At 46.5% G+C, this 16,336-nt stretch overlaps 1 protein-coding gene across 5 annotated transcripts in view; it reads right to left on the bottom strand.

The window, feature by feature from the left end:
* RFX2 (regulatory factor X2) overlaps positions 1-16,336 on the bottom strand; it is a 101,537-nt gene that overhangs the window by 38,347 nt on the left and 46,854 nt on the right. For 4 of the 5 annotated variants that reach the window (XM_077120991.1, XM_077120992.1, XM_077120987.1 and 1 more), the window contains 4 exons: positions 12,100-12,212; positions 8,678-8,767; positions 6,502-6,581; positions 4,689-4,950 (listed from right to left, as the gene is read on the bottom strand). In XM_077120991.1, the coding sequence (XP_076977106.1) occupies positions 4,689-4,950; positions 6,502-6,581; positions 8,678-8,767; positions 12,100-12,204 (537 nt within the window). In that variant the 5' untranslated portion in view covers positions 12,205-12,212. Of the gene's footprint in view, positions 1-4,688; positions 4,951-6,501; positions 6,582-8,677; positions 8,768-12,099; positions 12,213-16,336 lie in introns of those variants that run through there. The other variant, XM_077120989.1, reaches the window with a different exon arrangement.

Here is a 16,336-nt window from a genome sequence, read left to right as displayed (position 1 = left end):
ACATCGTATTGAAAGCCACGGAACTCATAGAAATTCTTTTTGGAGTTGAAGCAACCAGAGGAAGATCTGAACCCGTTGGCCACTGCTCCCCTGGCTGACACAGTGGGCTTCGGTTCTGAAGGCGCTGGGCCTGGAAGGGGCCTCCAAGGCAGAGACCAGAGCCCACTTTCCAGAGTCCTGCTCGAACTGAACATCTGAAGTACACTCCCAGTGAAGGCAGCCGTGACTTAGGATTTGCCTTTAGTAGAAACAGAGTTGGAAAAGATGTCCACTAAGTGTGGGACTTCTTCATCAAGCCAGGTCTCAGCAACATCATCTGGCCTACGAATTCCAATGGTGGATTTCTATTTTGAAAGTTAGCTGGCCCTTCTGTCTTCATCAGTGAGTTGTGTGGGGACAAATGCCCACTGTATTTGGGAGACTCAGCCTCATGTGGGCCCTGGGTCTGCGGATGTAGGGTCCTCCAAGTGCAGCTGTAGGGCAGAGGGTCTCTTTCTCATATAGCCACCACTGCCCGTCAGCCCCACCTTGACAGAACCAAATGGGGAGAATGGAGATTCTTCCTGGGCTGAGTCTATAAGAGCAAACCTCTCCATTTACTACCCTGGTTCTATGTAATTAAAAAAAGTGCGACAGAAAGTCTTATCAGAAACTGACTATCTGGGCAATTTTGGTATTTATAATACTGCATGAAAATTTAATCAGAAGTAAATGCTCTTCCGGAAAATTTGTCACTAGCAGTCTGAAATCCCCCTTTTAGCCTGTCAACTCTATTTACTTTTCAGCAGAGACATCTCTTCTGGCCTTCATGTACTCTTCTCAGGATTAATTTTTTTTTTATATAGGTAAGTGAGAAAAGTTTATTGAAAAGTATATGCTCAAAGGTTGAGCATGGATGTGCTCAAGAGAGAGACGTGCCTTCTCAGGATTAACTTAAAGTCCCACAAAACAAATCTCTGATCTGAACAATTTGGCAGATGTTAGATGTCTGCTGCAGAAGCCCTACTTCTCTTGTGGGCCAGCTGTTCCTGGCTGGTCCCTCTTCCTGTTCCTATCTCCTGGGAAGTCCCTTGGATCTCTGCTGCATCCTCATGAGATGTTCCCATACTTCAAAACGGCCAATAAACAAGACCAGAGCTGGTAGTGGTCAGGAATCAGTGCCCCATCTGAGCTGATAATGACAGAGAAGCAACCATGGGTCAAATCACAGCCCATTTGTGGATTTCCCAATGATTTAAAAACTCAATTCTTCTAAAGCAACCCAGACAACAAACCAGTCATTTGGCAGTCCAGGGTCTGAGCCATGCCTCTGCTCATGATAAGGAGGACCTACGAAGCTGTACCACAGAGAATGCTGCTATTTCTTATAAAATGTGTGACCCTGAGAACATATATTCTATTATGAATGGATGCTGTTGGCTAACATAAGACATGCTATATTCGTGAAAGCTAACTTAGTCTATGAGGAAAGCTTTCTGAGCAGTAAGGACTCTAAACTTCCACCTAGTCAATACTCTGGGGGAGAAGTATGGATGGTTTCCTCAGGCTGCACGGGCCTTGGTTTGATGTTTTGCCACCACCAGGGACTAAGGCAACTAGGCTACAAGCAGGTATGTCTTGGTTAGAGCAGCAAGCACAGCCTCTCAGAAAGCATGCAATTTCTGTCCAGAGAAGAAGGAAGGAGGTGCAGGGTGGTTCCATGCCTGTCCTCACAGCTGGGTCCTGGGGTCACTCTGGACAATGTAAGAAAGAGAAGAGCAAGGCCCAGGGAGAATCTCTGATTTGAGAGTGATCCCAAAATATACCAGGACCAAAAGAACTGTGAAGAGGCTAGAATTTTACCTTATTCCAGGAAATAAGCCCTGTAAACAAAATAAGAAGCTACTTTTCTATTGAAAATCAGTGTAATCCACTAGACTGACAGTCTAAAAAAGAAAAAACACATGATCATGTCAATGAGGAAAAAGCATTTGACAAAAGTTAACGTCCATTTCTGATAAAGATTCAGAAACCTAGGAATAGACGGGAACTTCCTCAACCAGACATAGAGTATTTAAAAAAAAAAAACCCTTCAGTCTCTTATCATACTTGATGATGAGAGACTGAATGGGGAACAAAGCGTGGCTGTTCACTCTCACTACTCCTATTCAACATCATACTGGAAGTCCCACCCAGTGAAAAAAGGCAAAAGCGAGAATTAAAAGGCATCCAGATTGGAAAGGAGGAAATTAAACTGTCCCTATCTGCAGAAAATAGAATCTCCTAAAATAAAACAGTGAGTTCAGCTAGGCTGCAGGACACAAAGTCAGCAATCAACAATTCAATCATATTTTTATATACTAGAACTGAACAGTTGGAAGTGAAGTTAAAAATCAATACCATTTGCAATAGCTCCAAAAGCATGAAATTCTTAGGTGTTAATCTAACAAAACATGTACAGGTCATATATGCTGAAAATCCCAAATTTCTGATGGAAGAAATCAAAGGAGACCTAAATAAATGGAGAGACATACCATGTTCATGGGCTGGAAGACTTGACCCAGTAGTAAAGTAGGAAAGTTTCCCCAAATTTATCTATGGGTTTAATGCCATTGAAGCAAAATCCCTGTTTCATAGAAGCAGACAAGCTAATTCTAAAATTTATAGCTAAAAATCGAAACACTTACCTGAATAGCTGACACAATACTGAAGAAGCAGCAGTAGGAACCATGTATCTGATTTTAAGAGTTGCTGTAAAGCTAGTAATCAAGTCAGGACAGTATTGGAAAAGGGACAGGTGATACTCAAGGGAATGGAATACAAAGTCCTGAAATAGACCCACACACATATGGCCAGTTGTTGTTGTTTTGGCTTGGGCAGGCTCCGGGAAATGAACCCGGGTCTCCGGCATGGGAGGCGAGAACTCTGCCACTGAGTCACCACTGCACCACCCGCCAGCTGGTTTTTGACAAAGTTACAAAATCAATTCATTGGAGAAAATTACAGCATTCAATTCAATGTTGTTCAATTCAACAAGTGGTTCTGGAGCAGATAACTTTTTATTAACTTTTGAGTTAAACAAAAGTTAACTCAAAATGGAACAGATCTAAATATAAAGTGTAAAACTATAAGATTTTTTAAAGAAAGCATAGGAGTATATCCTAATGACCTAATAGTTCTTAGACATGACATCAAAAGCACAAACAATAAAAGAAAAATTGGTAGATTGGACTCGATCAAAATTTAAAACATTTTTTCTTTTCTGTAAAAGACCCCTAAAGAGAATGAAAAGACACGCTAATGACTGGAGGAAAATATTTGCAGACCACATACCTGGCAGAGGACTTATATCCAGAATATATGAATAATTCTCAAAACCCAGTTGAAAGAAAACAAACCACCCAGTTAGAAAAACAGGCAAATGGCTTGAACTGACAGTTTACAAAAAGAGCATATATAGAAGGGAAACGGGCACATGGAAAGCTGCTTACCTACGTTAGTTACAGAAGAAATGCAAATTAAAACCACAATGAGGTGCTGCCACACACCTACAAAAATGGCCAACATAAAACGTATCAACAATGCCAAGTGCTGCTGGCAAGGTGAAGCTCCCCCACTGCAGGGGGAATGCAGGCTGGTACAGCCTTTCAGGAAAGCCTTTTGGTGGCTTCTTATAAAATTAAACATCCTCTTACCATGGGAGCCAGCGATCCCACTCATAGGTATTTACCAAGAGAAAGGAAAATATCTGTCCATACAGAAACCTGTATATGAATACTTATAGCAGCTTTATTCATAGTAGCCCGAACCAGAAAGCAACCCAACTGTTCTTCCACCGGGGAAGGATGAACAATAGAATCCACTCAGCAACTAAAAGGAACAATCTAGGGATTCAGGCGACAACTTGGGATAAGTCTCGCAGGCTCTACACTGAGGGACAGAAGCCAGAATCAAAAGGCCACATGTTGTATGATTCCATTTATATGACCATTTATATGACCTTTCCTCCAACCAAAAACCCCTGAAACTAGAGAGACAGAGGACAGACTGGTGGTTGCTAGAAGTTATGGGGGGGGGGGTTTGAGTGGGGGGGAGGTTATTGCTACAAAGAAATCCTGCGAGGGAGAATTTCAGGTGATGCAACAGCTTTGTTTCTTGACCGGTGATGGTTACATGAATCTATATGTTAAAATTCACAGGACTGTGTGGCAAAAGAGTCCATTTTACTCGATGTGAATTTAAAAACCAAAAATACAAGTAAACCTGGGAACTACAGTTTAAAAGCAGTTAAGTGTTTAAAGCCCATAAACGATTATTTGGGACAGGAGCCTGGTGGCCAGGTTTCAGTATGGGTGCTCTAGAGACGTTTCTCTTGTGTGGTTCAGCCCGGTTCTCACATTGGTGGATTGGGCCTCCCAGAGGTTGGTAAGAAAGGTGAGCATACTGGCAGCAGCAGCAACCCGTTCCAGAGCTCATCTCCTGTGTTGTGTTCACCGCAGCCCTGCTGTACCATGCATCCTGATGCCCGGGGTCACTCGGTCAGGCCCCAACTCCGGGCGGCCTGGTTCCCCCTGCGGGCGGCCCTTCCCGTCCTCTGAGCTGCCGCTACTCACCGTCCCTGCGGCTGCGGCAGTGTCTACCCACCGTCTAAGCGCAGCGCCCCCCCCCCCCCCCCCCCCCCCCCCCCCCCCCCCCCCCCTTGTACATACCGTAGCTGGCGAGGAGCGGGAAGTGTGGGCCAGGCAGTGCCTCGTGCTGTCCATCGCCCCGTGGATGAGATAGGCTCCCGCGCTGGAGACGAGAGGACTGCCCCCGACATCCATGGCCAGGCCCACCATGCCGTGGGCGGGGACCGCCGGCGGGGACGACGCGGCCACCGTCACCTGGGTGCCGCCCGGGGCCTCGAAGTAGGAAGCCGCGCTGCTGGGGGCGTACATCTGAGGCTCGGGGTTGTAGGCGTAGGCCGTCCGTCTGTCGGAAAGAGAAGTCGCCATGGGACTCTGTACCCTATCTGGTTTCAGTGCCTTCTCTCGATTCCGAAGGAACCCAGCCAAAGCTCCTGGGAAAACAAGTCCCAGGTCCCAGAACATGCGGGATATGCAGACACAGAATGTGGAATTCCAATGTACCCCCAAGGGTTGTCCAAAAGGATTGTCCCTGAAAACATTCAGGATCAAACGCTGATGAATGGAAAACTGATCAGTTAAATTCTGTGAATGTCTAAAAGGCTGGTGTGAAGGAAACAGACTGTTTTTATTTGGGGCTTGGTGGTTGCTACATGAATTTGTATGTGGAATAGAACACACACACACACACACACGCACATGCACACACATAGTGCTTATAAAAGCTGTTTGAAAATGACCAGGTCTGGAGGTGGGTAACACTAGTGTCTCAATGTCCATTTCCTGGTCTCCACACTGTCCCACAGTCTTAAGGTGCTAGCTACCATGGGTGCATGGGGAACCCTGGGAAGGGCACCTGGACTCTCCGTGCTGTTTTTACAACTTCCTGTGAGGCTATCATTATTTCAAAATGAAATGTTTTTAAAAAATGAAATTGCATAATAAAAACAAAATTTCCATCTGATGTCTAGAATTTGTCTCATGTTCCTTTAGCCTCTGGATCAAATAATTAGCCACATAGGTTAAGATTTAAGTTTTACGTTTTGCTTGAGTATATAGTACAAGACATCATGAAAGATTATTATAACTATTAGTATCTGTTTTTCCTTCCTGGCCCATGGCCATGTGAAGGCAGTGACCCGACCCCTGACAAGCTGCCTCCGGGTTGAAGGGAAGACGACCCTCACTGGGAGAGCGTAACTTAAATCGCCCCCCAACAGCGTCATCCTAAATAACTGTAGCACAATATTGAAACCAGGAAACTGACACTGCAGACCTTGTCTGGATTTCATCTGTTACACACACTCTTGTGTGACGGTGTGTATAGTAAGTTCAGTCTTTTGTTGTAGAAAATCACAACTCCGTCAGTCTCAAATCCTAAATCCCCGAGCCCAAACCCTCAGGCACAACCCCTGTACTTGTGGATGGGAGCCGTCAAAAACACGCGAAAGCAAACCAGCAAGCAAAAGGATTCGTGTCTTAAGCCAAATGAACTTTATGGAAATGTAGTTAGAAAGCAGAAAATTCTACAGTCCTTGCAAAACAGAAAATCAAAGTTTTGTTAGAATCATAAAAAGCTAGAGGTTAACAAAGGCAAGGATGAAAAAGGAGAGGTAGAAAATGGCCTCTGGATCTTCAGATTCAAAAGTTGGATTAGTTTTTTGGTGTTTTTTAAACTGCCTTTCCTAGAAATAAAAAATACGAAGATCCGTATTTCTGATATTTCACGGGGTGGTGAGGTTCTAAGACTGTGTGAACTGTTCGAACATTATCACCAGAATAACTAGGCTGGGGGATTTGTTCGAACCTGTGCCCAAGTGGGAAAAGGGGTTGGGTTGCAAAAGAAGGTCGTGGCTGCGGACTGTGGTTTCTCAGGGAGAGAGAGAAAAGCACGTACATGGCGCCATTCGCGTAGACGGTGTCTCCCCCTTCCACGTACTGCACCTGGGCGGGGTACACGTGCTGCAGGGGCTGGACCTGAAACAAGCGTCATGCATTCCGTGTTAGGGACAGCGGTTTTCTCCTGGACCATTCTTAGACTATGCAAGCTGAGAACATCTTCTCTTGCCCTTTATGTCCACTTAGTTCTAAATGACAGCTTTCCCACCCTTGGTCAGCACTTCCAGAAAGCAATGAGGGGGGCAGTTATGTGAAGACTGGGTATTCCAGACATATTGGAGAGGAAGGGAGCTGCTGCTGACCCGGGGCCTTGCTGTTTCTGCATGCAACCCTGTGTGGTCGCCATGAGCAATGCTGTGTGTCTCCAGTCGGGACAGGGGAGGCCCACTTGGTGGCCCTTGCTCTGTACACATGTGGCAGAGAACACACAATTATGGCCCCTGAACAAAGTGGGCCTGCTTGACCGAGGAGAGGGAGGGGAAAGGGACCAGCTGACAGCTCTGAGCAGAGCTGCAGAGCACAAAGCTAGAAGACCCCATAGCCCGCTGCCCCGACAAGGGCCAAGGACCCTTGGGGCCAGGGAAGGCGGGCCAGCTGACTGGCTTGACATTCCCACCTCTGGGAGGTGGTGCAGAGCCCAGTGAGCCGCTGCCTTGGCCCCATGCCACTCTCCCAGGGCCCCAGGGACTCTGGCCCTGGTGGAAGCTTGATGTGCAGAACCTCGAAATCTTGGAGGGGCTCTTCCCAGGCACCTAACCCAACCCAATTTTAGGGTGAGGAAATCGACTGTCTCTCCCAGACTTGATTTGGAGCTGCAAGTCCCAGCAACCAAACCATGGCATCCGTTTGCAAAATGCACAATCCTCTGAAATAACGAGCATGCCACAAGAACGTGCCAGGGGCTTCCTTAATCCTGGGTGGTCCCCAGGGGAGGGGAGGAGGGAGCAACACCTAGGGCGCCAGGTGAGAAGTGACCCAGCAAGTCAGAGATGGCCCAGAGAGAAAGAGCTGGAGCTGGCCCAGCCCCACAGAGCCAGGAAGCTTCTGGAATCATAGTATTGGTCTTTGTCTCCTTCCCGGACCATGTTTCTAGGTCACTGGGAATGGCCTTGACAGAGAGGAGGAGAAACAGACACAGCATCCACCTGGCCTGAAGGCCCTGGTTACCTGCTAGGCCTGCCCTGCCTAGCTTCTTTCCTATCACCCCACAAATCCACCTGAGAGGTGCAGCTCTAAAGACGCAACCAGTCCATGAGGAGCCCCCTGGAGAGAGAGAAGTATTCTCTGGATGTCCCCCTCATGGCTTCTTTCAGACAGGAGCCCAAATAAAATTTTAATTCAGCACCTTACAGAACAGGGGCTGGCAAAGCCGAGACTGCTGCCTGAACCAGCCTGCTCCCCACTTTTGTACAGCTCACAAGCTTAAAATGGTTTCGCCAGCTTTAGATGGTTGGGGGTGGAATCAAAAGAAGAAAAATATTTTCACTGGGAAATTAGATGAAATTTAAATTGCCTTGGCAATAGATACAGCTTTATCAGCATCCAGCCACACTGGTTCATTTATGTGCAGGGCTACGGCGGCTCAAGCACTTGGGCGACAGGGTTGAATGGATGTGAAGGGTGTGACAGACACTGTCTGGCCCACAAAGCTGAAAGCATTTACTATCTGGCTTTCTATAGAAAAGGTTTGCCCACTGCTGTTACAGATCAAGTAACTATCTGTGAATGGAAGATAGTGGACCATCATTTGGTAGGTTAGCTCATGCTTTCAAGCTGTATTTCTAAATGAAGTAATTTCAAAAGAGGCACCTTCCCCTATCATGACACATTCCCGAGGGTTGCCCCTGGAGGCTCTGTGTCCCCTCAGTCTGGAAACCCTTGATGCTGGTCTGCATTTCTACTCCACACACTGACACCCTGCCTGGCAGGTGTGAGGTGCTTGCTTGCTCCCCAGATGGATTTATGGATGAATGAAAATCATCAGCTTTCATGACTTGTTGCAAAACCATGTGCAGCAAAGGATTTTTTTTAAACATAGCTGTCCAAAGAACCTTCTGGGTTAGGGAGTGGAGAAACAAATGCAAAGGAGCAGGTACAACAAAAGGTTCATTGTTAAGAGATTATCCTAGGTCGCTAAATGCTCCCCACCACCCACGCTGGCTGCCGGCTGTTACCTGCTGAGGCACCTGCTGGACTCTGGGGAGGGAGAGAGGCTGCATCTGTGCCCCTTTGGGAGCCGAGCCTGCTGCCTGGACCAGCACCCTCTAAAAGGGAAGGGAAGAGAGCGACATTTAGACTTGCCAGAGTTCTGTCCTTAAAACAAGAGTGGATAAGCTCCTGCATGTCTGTTCACAGGGGGGTCGACAGGGAAGGAGAGAAGGGCTGACAAATGGGCACACGTGCTTACACATTCGCGTACACCTCAGCACATGTACACCACTGTGCACACACTCACATGACCACAGGCACTGTATGCACACATGCACGGACTCGTGGGCGCACAAAATACATACATAGGCTCACACATGCAGACACACAAATGGAGACACAAAAGCAGACTCACATAGAGACACACATACAGTCTCACACAGGCAGACTCACACACAAACACACACAGACTCACACATGCAGACACATAGGCTCATACCCACAGACTGATGCATACAGGTACACAGACTCACAAAGACACACACACAGACACAACAGACTAACACACACAGACCCACAATGCAGGTACAGATAGTCTTACATGCAGACACACAGCTGCACATGCAGAATCAAGCAGACTCACATGTTCTCACACTCAAACATATGCAGGCTCAAAGACACACACAGGGACACGCAGACTCACCCACACACACACAGGCATGCAGGCACATGTCTCTCCGCCACCCCCCACCCCCCTGCCGGGAGCTGTCCTTCCGTGGAGTTCGCAGGCTGCAGGGGGACATGGCCTGTCATGGACACCCAGGGGAGAGTTGGGTGAGGACAACCATCTGGACAATTGTCCACGTTAACTTCCCCAGGAAGCATGCTCTGCAGCACACCAAGGCCCTCCAGAACCCACTTGTTCTGCATGAGGGAAAATGAAGCCCAGAGTGTCTAAGTGGCATCTCACAGCCACAGAACTCTGAGCCCCAGAACTCTGAGCCCCAGAATCGGACTCAAGTCCAGGCCTTCTGCACCTGAGACCCTTGCTGGATCCCCAGCTCCCTGATTTGGGAGTCAGTCTTTCCAATGTGGTTTTGTTATTTTTGCTGGGAGTACTGATAGGGCACAAAAAGCTATGATAATGGAAAGAATCAAAATGTACCCCGAAGTCAAATGATGACTTGAAGGGCTTTGTTTAATCAAAGTTAGGGCTTTAGAAGTTACTGACTGTGAGCCTCTGATTTTCCAAACCTTAAATGTCCCTAGTAAAGGTGATTCTGAAATACTTTGCCTTATAAACACTCCCGAGTTCCCTGACAAGGGCGAGGATGTGCTGATCCTCTAGTGTTCAAGGAATGTGGCTTATAAACAAAGAAGATAGGACTGACACCCATCAGTGGGCACTTCCATATCCAGCTGAGCAGGGCACCACGCGCAGAGAGAAATTCACAGGGGCCCAGCTGCCTGTGGGCTCACAACCCAAGACCGAAAGGACCGAGGTGGTACAAAAGCAAGCAAGGTGCACGGATAAACAGAATGGGTACATCCAAACAATGGAATATTATTCAGCCATCAAAAGGAATGAAGCACTGACATGCCACATGACAGATGGACCTGTACACTTTATCCTAAATGAAAGAAGCAGACACAAAAGGTCACAGTTAGGTGAAATGTCTGGAATAGGCACAACCATAGAGACAGAAGATAGATGAGTGGTTGCTAGGGGCGGGGCGGGGTGGGGAGCAGGGACGGGAAGTGACAGCTGGTGGATATGGGGTGTCTCTGTGGGGTGATGAAAATGTTCTGGAATTAAGTAGATACCAATGAGGGCTGCACAATTCCGTGAGTGCACTGAATGCCCCTGACTTGTATGCTTTAATTTTCATGTAACATGAATCTCAGCTCAATTTACAAAATAAATTAATAAAGAGGAATATTAAGGGCTTACATTTGCATACCTAATATACTACACACTGGCTGTGCAGCCATGTGGCTGATGAAATTTGGACGAATGATAAGCCTTAGACTCTTGATTGTGCACGCCATGTTTTGCGGGCTCAAGGACCATGTGTGCCTAGCTGGTGATTCCGGGCCTGGGCGGAGCAGGGCCGTGGACTGTTCTTTTGGTCAAGAGTGTGTGAGACTTCCCTTTTCCTCGCCTGGGAACAGTCAGGCAGGACCGGAGGGCTTGCTGTTTAGAGAATTCAGTGGCACATGTGCCAGCAGGCCCGTGCTGCTGGTGGGGGAAGGATGTGCCAGAGGGCCTAGGCGTGGGAAGGGACACTGTGTACCTCAGACGTGCAGGGGAGAGGGTGGGGCAGACCGATGGAGGGCACTGTGGGGAGGCGGGTGGGGTGGGGACAGCTGGGTGCCCTGGTGGGGCCCCGGTGAAACAGATGGACACAGGGCCATGACGGTGACAATGGGGATAGTCCCAGCCGAGCCTGCTGGAGATGCAGGAGGAGTCCATACAGGCCCTGGAGGCTCTGAGAGCAGGACTCAGTGAGGAGAAGGACTGGGACAGTAAAGTGGGGCCTGGAGGCATCCTCAGACTCCCCAAATACCCGCTCACCCCCCACATTTGAAAGAAATAAATGTTACAGATATCCGGCTATGCATTCTTAATAGAGCCAATTGCTGCTATATGTGCCTTTCCGTTTTTGCTGGATTATGTTTTTTCTCCTTGATCATTTCATTTTGTGAGCTCCTAATTTTAGATGGCAGCTGGTAACTCGAGGGCGATCAGGAGGTCACAGAGAATCTCTGCACACTTCTAGGAGCTTCAAGTCCATTCCATCATCTTCCTTTCATTGTAGTCTTAAGTCACTTACTCTGTTTATGTTTTATTTTAGTCCATGGGAGAAATCCAAAAGTTGAGAGTGCCTCAGGGGAAAATTCTCTATCCTGTAAATTTTAAACAATATCTTCATTCTAGTGCTAGGTTTGATTTTGAGGCAAATACTAAGAACTCCAACTTATTTTTTGTCTTATGCCTAAAGTATGTCTGTATGACAGGGCAAATTCCAATGTACAAGGCAATGTCTATTAAAAGATAAATATAAATTCTCATGTGAGCCATGGACAGCAGCCCAATTACAAAAACGTGCTAATAACAGGGTGGCATATGAGACTCCTGTATTTCCCGTGTGATTGTTCTGTAAACCCACAACTTCTCTAATTAAACAAAATAAAAGATAAATATGAGCTAAGTTGGGTTCTGGAGAGTGGCTTCTGGTTCAGTTTCAACTCTTCCTTGGTGGGACCTAGTGGGCATGAAAAACTGTGTGACCGTCGGGGAACAGGAGGAAGCAGGGCAGTTTCCATAGCAGCAGTCTTGGGAACTGATCAGTGGTTTCCTCTCTCTACTGATTCAGATATTTTTCAAAATCAAAGTGAATGCGTTGCCCCAGTGGTGGACGGGCCGTCTCCGGAAGCAGGCTGTTACCTGTGGGGAGGGCGGCACTGGCTGGGCCCCGGGCGCCTGGGCTGCTGCCGCCGGATGCAGAGCCACAGAGGCCGGCGAATCTGATCCACCCTCTGAATTCTGCATGCTCAGTTCTAAAGAGAGGCGGAGAGAGATTGAGTAGAGAAGGGTTGACATCGTGACGCCCAAAGAGGAAAAGGCAGGCAAGCACAGACAGGCAAGCGCTAATCCCTTGCATCCTCCAGCGGAAAGGCAGAGGGCCTGGCCATACTGGGTGAGTAAGGGCAGGAGGGGGGAAGGGAGGAAGGGTTGCACAATTGTTCCACAGAAAGAGAGAGGGGAGAGGAGACAGAGGATGTGTTTCTGGAGAGAAAACCAAAACTCCAGCCCTGAGAGCCACCCAACTGCAGGCAGGTTTCAATGCGAGGCGGGATGGTGCTTCTCTCCTTTCCACTGGACTGGCTTGAGCTATCTTGAAGGGCTTGTACAATCATTTATTTGTTGATCCAACAAGTCAAAAGCTTTTGAAGGATACTGGCCATCTGGGGAGGCCCCTTCCCCTGCCCCAAACTACAGGTGCATTCTCCTAGGACCGGCTCTCTCCACCTCAGCATGGCTGACAAGGGGCCGGATCATTCTCCAGGGTGGGGCATTCTGGACACTGGAGGGGACTGAGCAGTGTCCCTGGCTGCCACCCTCTTGATGCCAGGAGCACTCACACAGCCCCCAAGTTGTGACAACCAAAAATGTGCCCAGACATTGTGAAGTGCCCCCTTGGGGGCGGAATTATCCCTGTTAAGAACCACTCGGCTAGGGAGAAAAAAGGAGCTCTGAGGTAGGAGCAAAGAAATGGTACATTTTATCTTGGGCTGGATACAAGGTCTTAGAATTATATTTGTACGTAAAAAAATGCCTTCTGTTCATAGAGATCTTCGTCGGTATGGTGAAATCAGAAAAACACACGTCTTTGTTGTCAGATGCATACATTTTAAAAATAGGTCATAAAAAAATTCTATAAGAAAAGACTCAGTATCAGAACAAAGTGGCAGATGATACAAATTCATTCTATGAAAACATTAAAAATCTGTCTTCTCTTTTAAATAATCAGCTGGCTCCCTGGGGTTTTTGCGAAGCAATGAAGTGCCTAACTTAAGAGCAGGGAGGTGGCACCCAGGGGGGCCACTTCTCTGTGTGTGAAGTTTCTAGGGCACCTGCCCTGGAGGTGTGGTTAGTACAGTGCCTCTTGCAGGGTCAGAACTCAACACACACCTCCTTGCATGCTTAAATATATATCTTTCATCCCAAGGGCTTCCCCCTCAAAGAAGGAATGAGGGAGAAAAAAAGAAGAGCTATTTTTTTTTCCTAATGTAGAGAAAAATAACAGATTCAAATAATTTGCCTAAGGAAAGCAAAAAGGGGTGTGTGTGTTTGAATCCAAGTGTGTTGGTTTCATCCCATCCTAGCTGAAGGGAATATTCCCTGAGCCCCTGGTTCCACCCGCCCCTCTCCTGCTTTCCTACCACCAAAGCGGCGAACCTGTGGCTGTGGTGTGTCTTGCTCCATTCGCACCACTAGATGTCCCCAGAGCCACGTGGCAGTTGGCCGGGACGGTAAATAAAGCCTTAGCCTGAAGGGAGAGAGGGAATTTCCAATGGCCTATTTCTTGGATCTCCAACTTTCTTTCTCTTCTTGATAGAATTGGCTTTGGGATTATTCTGTTGATGCTGTTTAATCGAGGGTTCTCATTAATTTCTTGAAGTGTTTAAATCAGCTATTTGCTCGCTATCCTCCACTTTGTTCCCAGCTGAAGTCCCCACGTGGGTAACTTCAGTGACACCAGGAAGAGATACGGTGACTTGAAATCTTTGTGAAAAGAATCCACTGATGATAAAGTGATAAAGCTGACTCGATTGAGATCCATTCCTTGTTCCACTGGCAGAAATACTTTTGCTCCCACCTCCAAGTCTTACTGAAATGCGGAGAGCCCGTGAGAGTACTGGGGAGAAGCAGTGAGGCTGTGCCCTGTTTCTCCATGATCACCTGCATCACCAAGAATGCAAGTTATCCAATCTCACACGCTCTGCCACGTTCACGTGTTCACTACAGGTTTATCACACTGTTTAACTCAGCTTGTCTAGACCAGGGGTCAGCAAACTTTTTCTGTAAAGGGCCAGAAAGTAACTGCTTTAGGCTTTGTGGTCCATACTGGACTTTGCCATCATAGTGCAAATGATGCTAATATGTAAACAAATGACCTTGGCTGTGTTCCCATAAAACTTTACTTACAAGAACAGACAGTGGGCTGGCTTTGGCCCCTGGCCTGCAGTTGCTGACCTGTGGTTCCATATAATTTGGGTTTGACAGAGTGAGGTGGTTTTAGAAGATGGTGAGAAAATTATATTGCATGATGCAAAACTTTAAGGGGTAGGCCTCTGATACAGTGTGAGGTTCTTGAGGCTATGTCTCACCAACGTGATAGGATTAGAGGAGGCAGGAAGGGGACAATGAAAATTAGTAGGGGGTTGGAGTGCCAACATTTAAAGATAAACTAAAATGATCTGAATGACTCTTAGGTCTGAAATGATAAAGGCGGTACCACGGAAACTTAGGAAGTCACTAATAAAAGTGATTCACCAAATCCTGGAGCCCTGGGAGCCAAGTGTGTAGCCCTTGTGACAGGATTTGGGGTATAATGGACCGATCATCTTGGGGTGTTCATGCCACCAAGCACACACAGGGAGAGGAAGATTCTGCGAGACAGTTCTGGTATAGTGCTTAAAAGTGCTATAAATGACATAGGTAGTTGATATGCATTTATCCAATGAATACTATAGCATTACACTTGATACTATATTACCTAAAAAGTATATTTATAGCATTTCAGATAATGAGAGTCTATCGGAATACTTTGTGAAACAGATACAATATGTGGAATTCATATTTCAAGAGGCAGTGCAGTTGGAAAATATAAATAGGTTCATGAAGGTTTCATAAAATTTAAAATGCACTTAGTTATTTATGGAGAGCTGAGACTATTCTGGTAGAAGTAAAACCTTTTGAGACTAACTCTGTCACTCTCCCTCAGCATATCCGTTGACAGTGGTATCAGACAGACAGACTTCCAGACTAGCGGGCACCATCTGGGCCAGCTGCGTGACTCCGAAGGCTTGACATACGCAGGACCTAACAGCTGGGACCACGGAGTCTTTCCTTATCCATACAAGATAATTAAAGTGATAAATTTCACAGAGCTGATCCACGTTTATGAAAACCATGTTTATTTAGGCCTATTAATCAAAGGCTGTCAGCACATCATATTTTAGTTTTTCTTAAAATGGCTTTAAAATGTATACTACATTTCTCTCTCTAAGCCAACTCAGCAGGTAAACTCACTGCCCTCCCTGCTACGTGGGACCTGACTCCAAGGGTGTAAATCTCCCTGGCAACGTGGGACAGAAATCCCGGGAGTGGCTGGGACCTGGCATCAAGGGATTGAGAAAGCCTTCTTGACCAAAAGGGGGAAGAGAGAAATGAGACAAAATAAAGTCTCAGTGGCTGAGAGATTTCAAACAGAGTTCTGAGACGTTATCCTGGAGGTTATTCTTATGCATTATATAGATATCCCTTTTTAGCTTATGGAGTATTGATTGGAGTGGCTGGAGGGAAGTATCTGAAATTGTTGAGCTGTGTTCTAGTAGTTTTGATTCTTGAAGATGATTGTATGAAGATATAGCATTTACAGCATGACTGTGGGATTGTGAAAACCTTGTGTCTGTTGCTCCTTTTATCCAGGGTATGGACAGATGAGTTAAAAAAAAATGTATAAAAAAATAAATAAATAATAGGGGGGACAAAGGGTAAAATAAATTTGATAGATGGAAATACTAGCAGTCAATGAGAGGAAGGGGTAAGGGGTATGGGATGTATGAGTTTTTTCTTTTTTCTTTTTATTTCTTTTTCTGGAGTAATTCAGATGTTCAAAAAAATGATCATGGTGATGAATATACGACTATGGCTCATATTGTGAGCCACTGATTGCACATCATGTATGAAATGTATGTATGTGAAGATTTAGCAATAAAAATATATTTTTTAAAATGACTTTCAGTAGTGGTGGGATAGACTGGTTGCATTAGGTCTTCCATAGATAACAATGATAAATTCTGGGAAAACTATTTAAACACTGGAGAATGACCAAAGCTGACAGACAGAAATTGCAGGGGAGTCTATCCTTCAAAGACCACTGCAGCAGGTAAGA

The sequence above is a fragment of the Tamandua tetradactyla genome, chromosome 11, assembly GCF_023851605.1.
Source record: "Tamandua tetradactyla isolate mTamTet1 chromosome 11, mTamTet1.pri, whole genome shotgun sequence".
Taxonomy (NCBI): domain Eukaryota; kingdom Metazoa; phylum Chordata; class Mammalia; order Pilosa; family Myrmecophagidae; genus Tamandua; species Tamandua tetradactyla.
The sequence above is the reverse complement of the archived record's forward strand: the minus strand, read 5'-3'. Positions and strand labels throughout refer to the sequence as shown.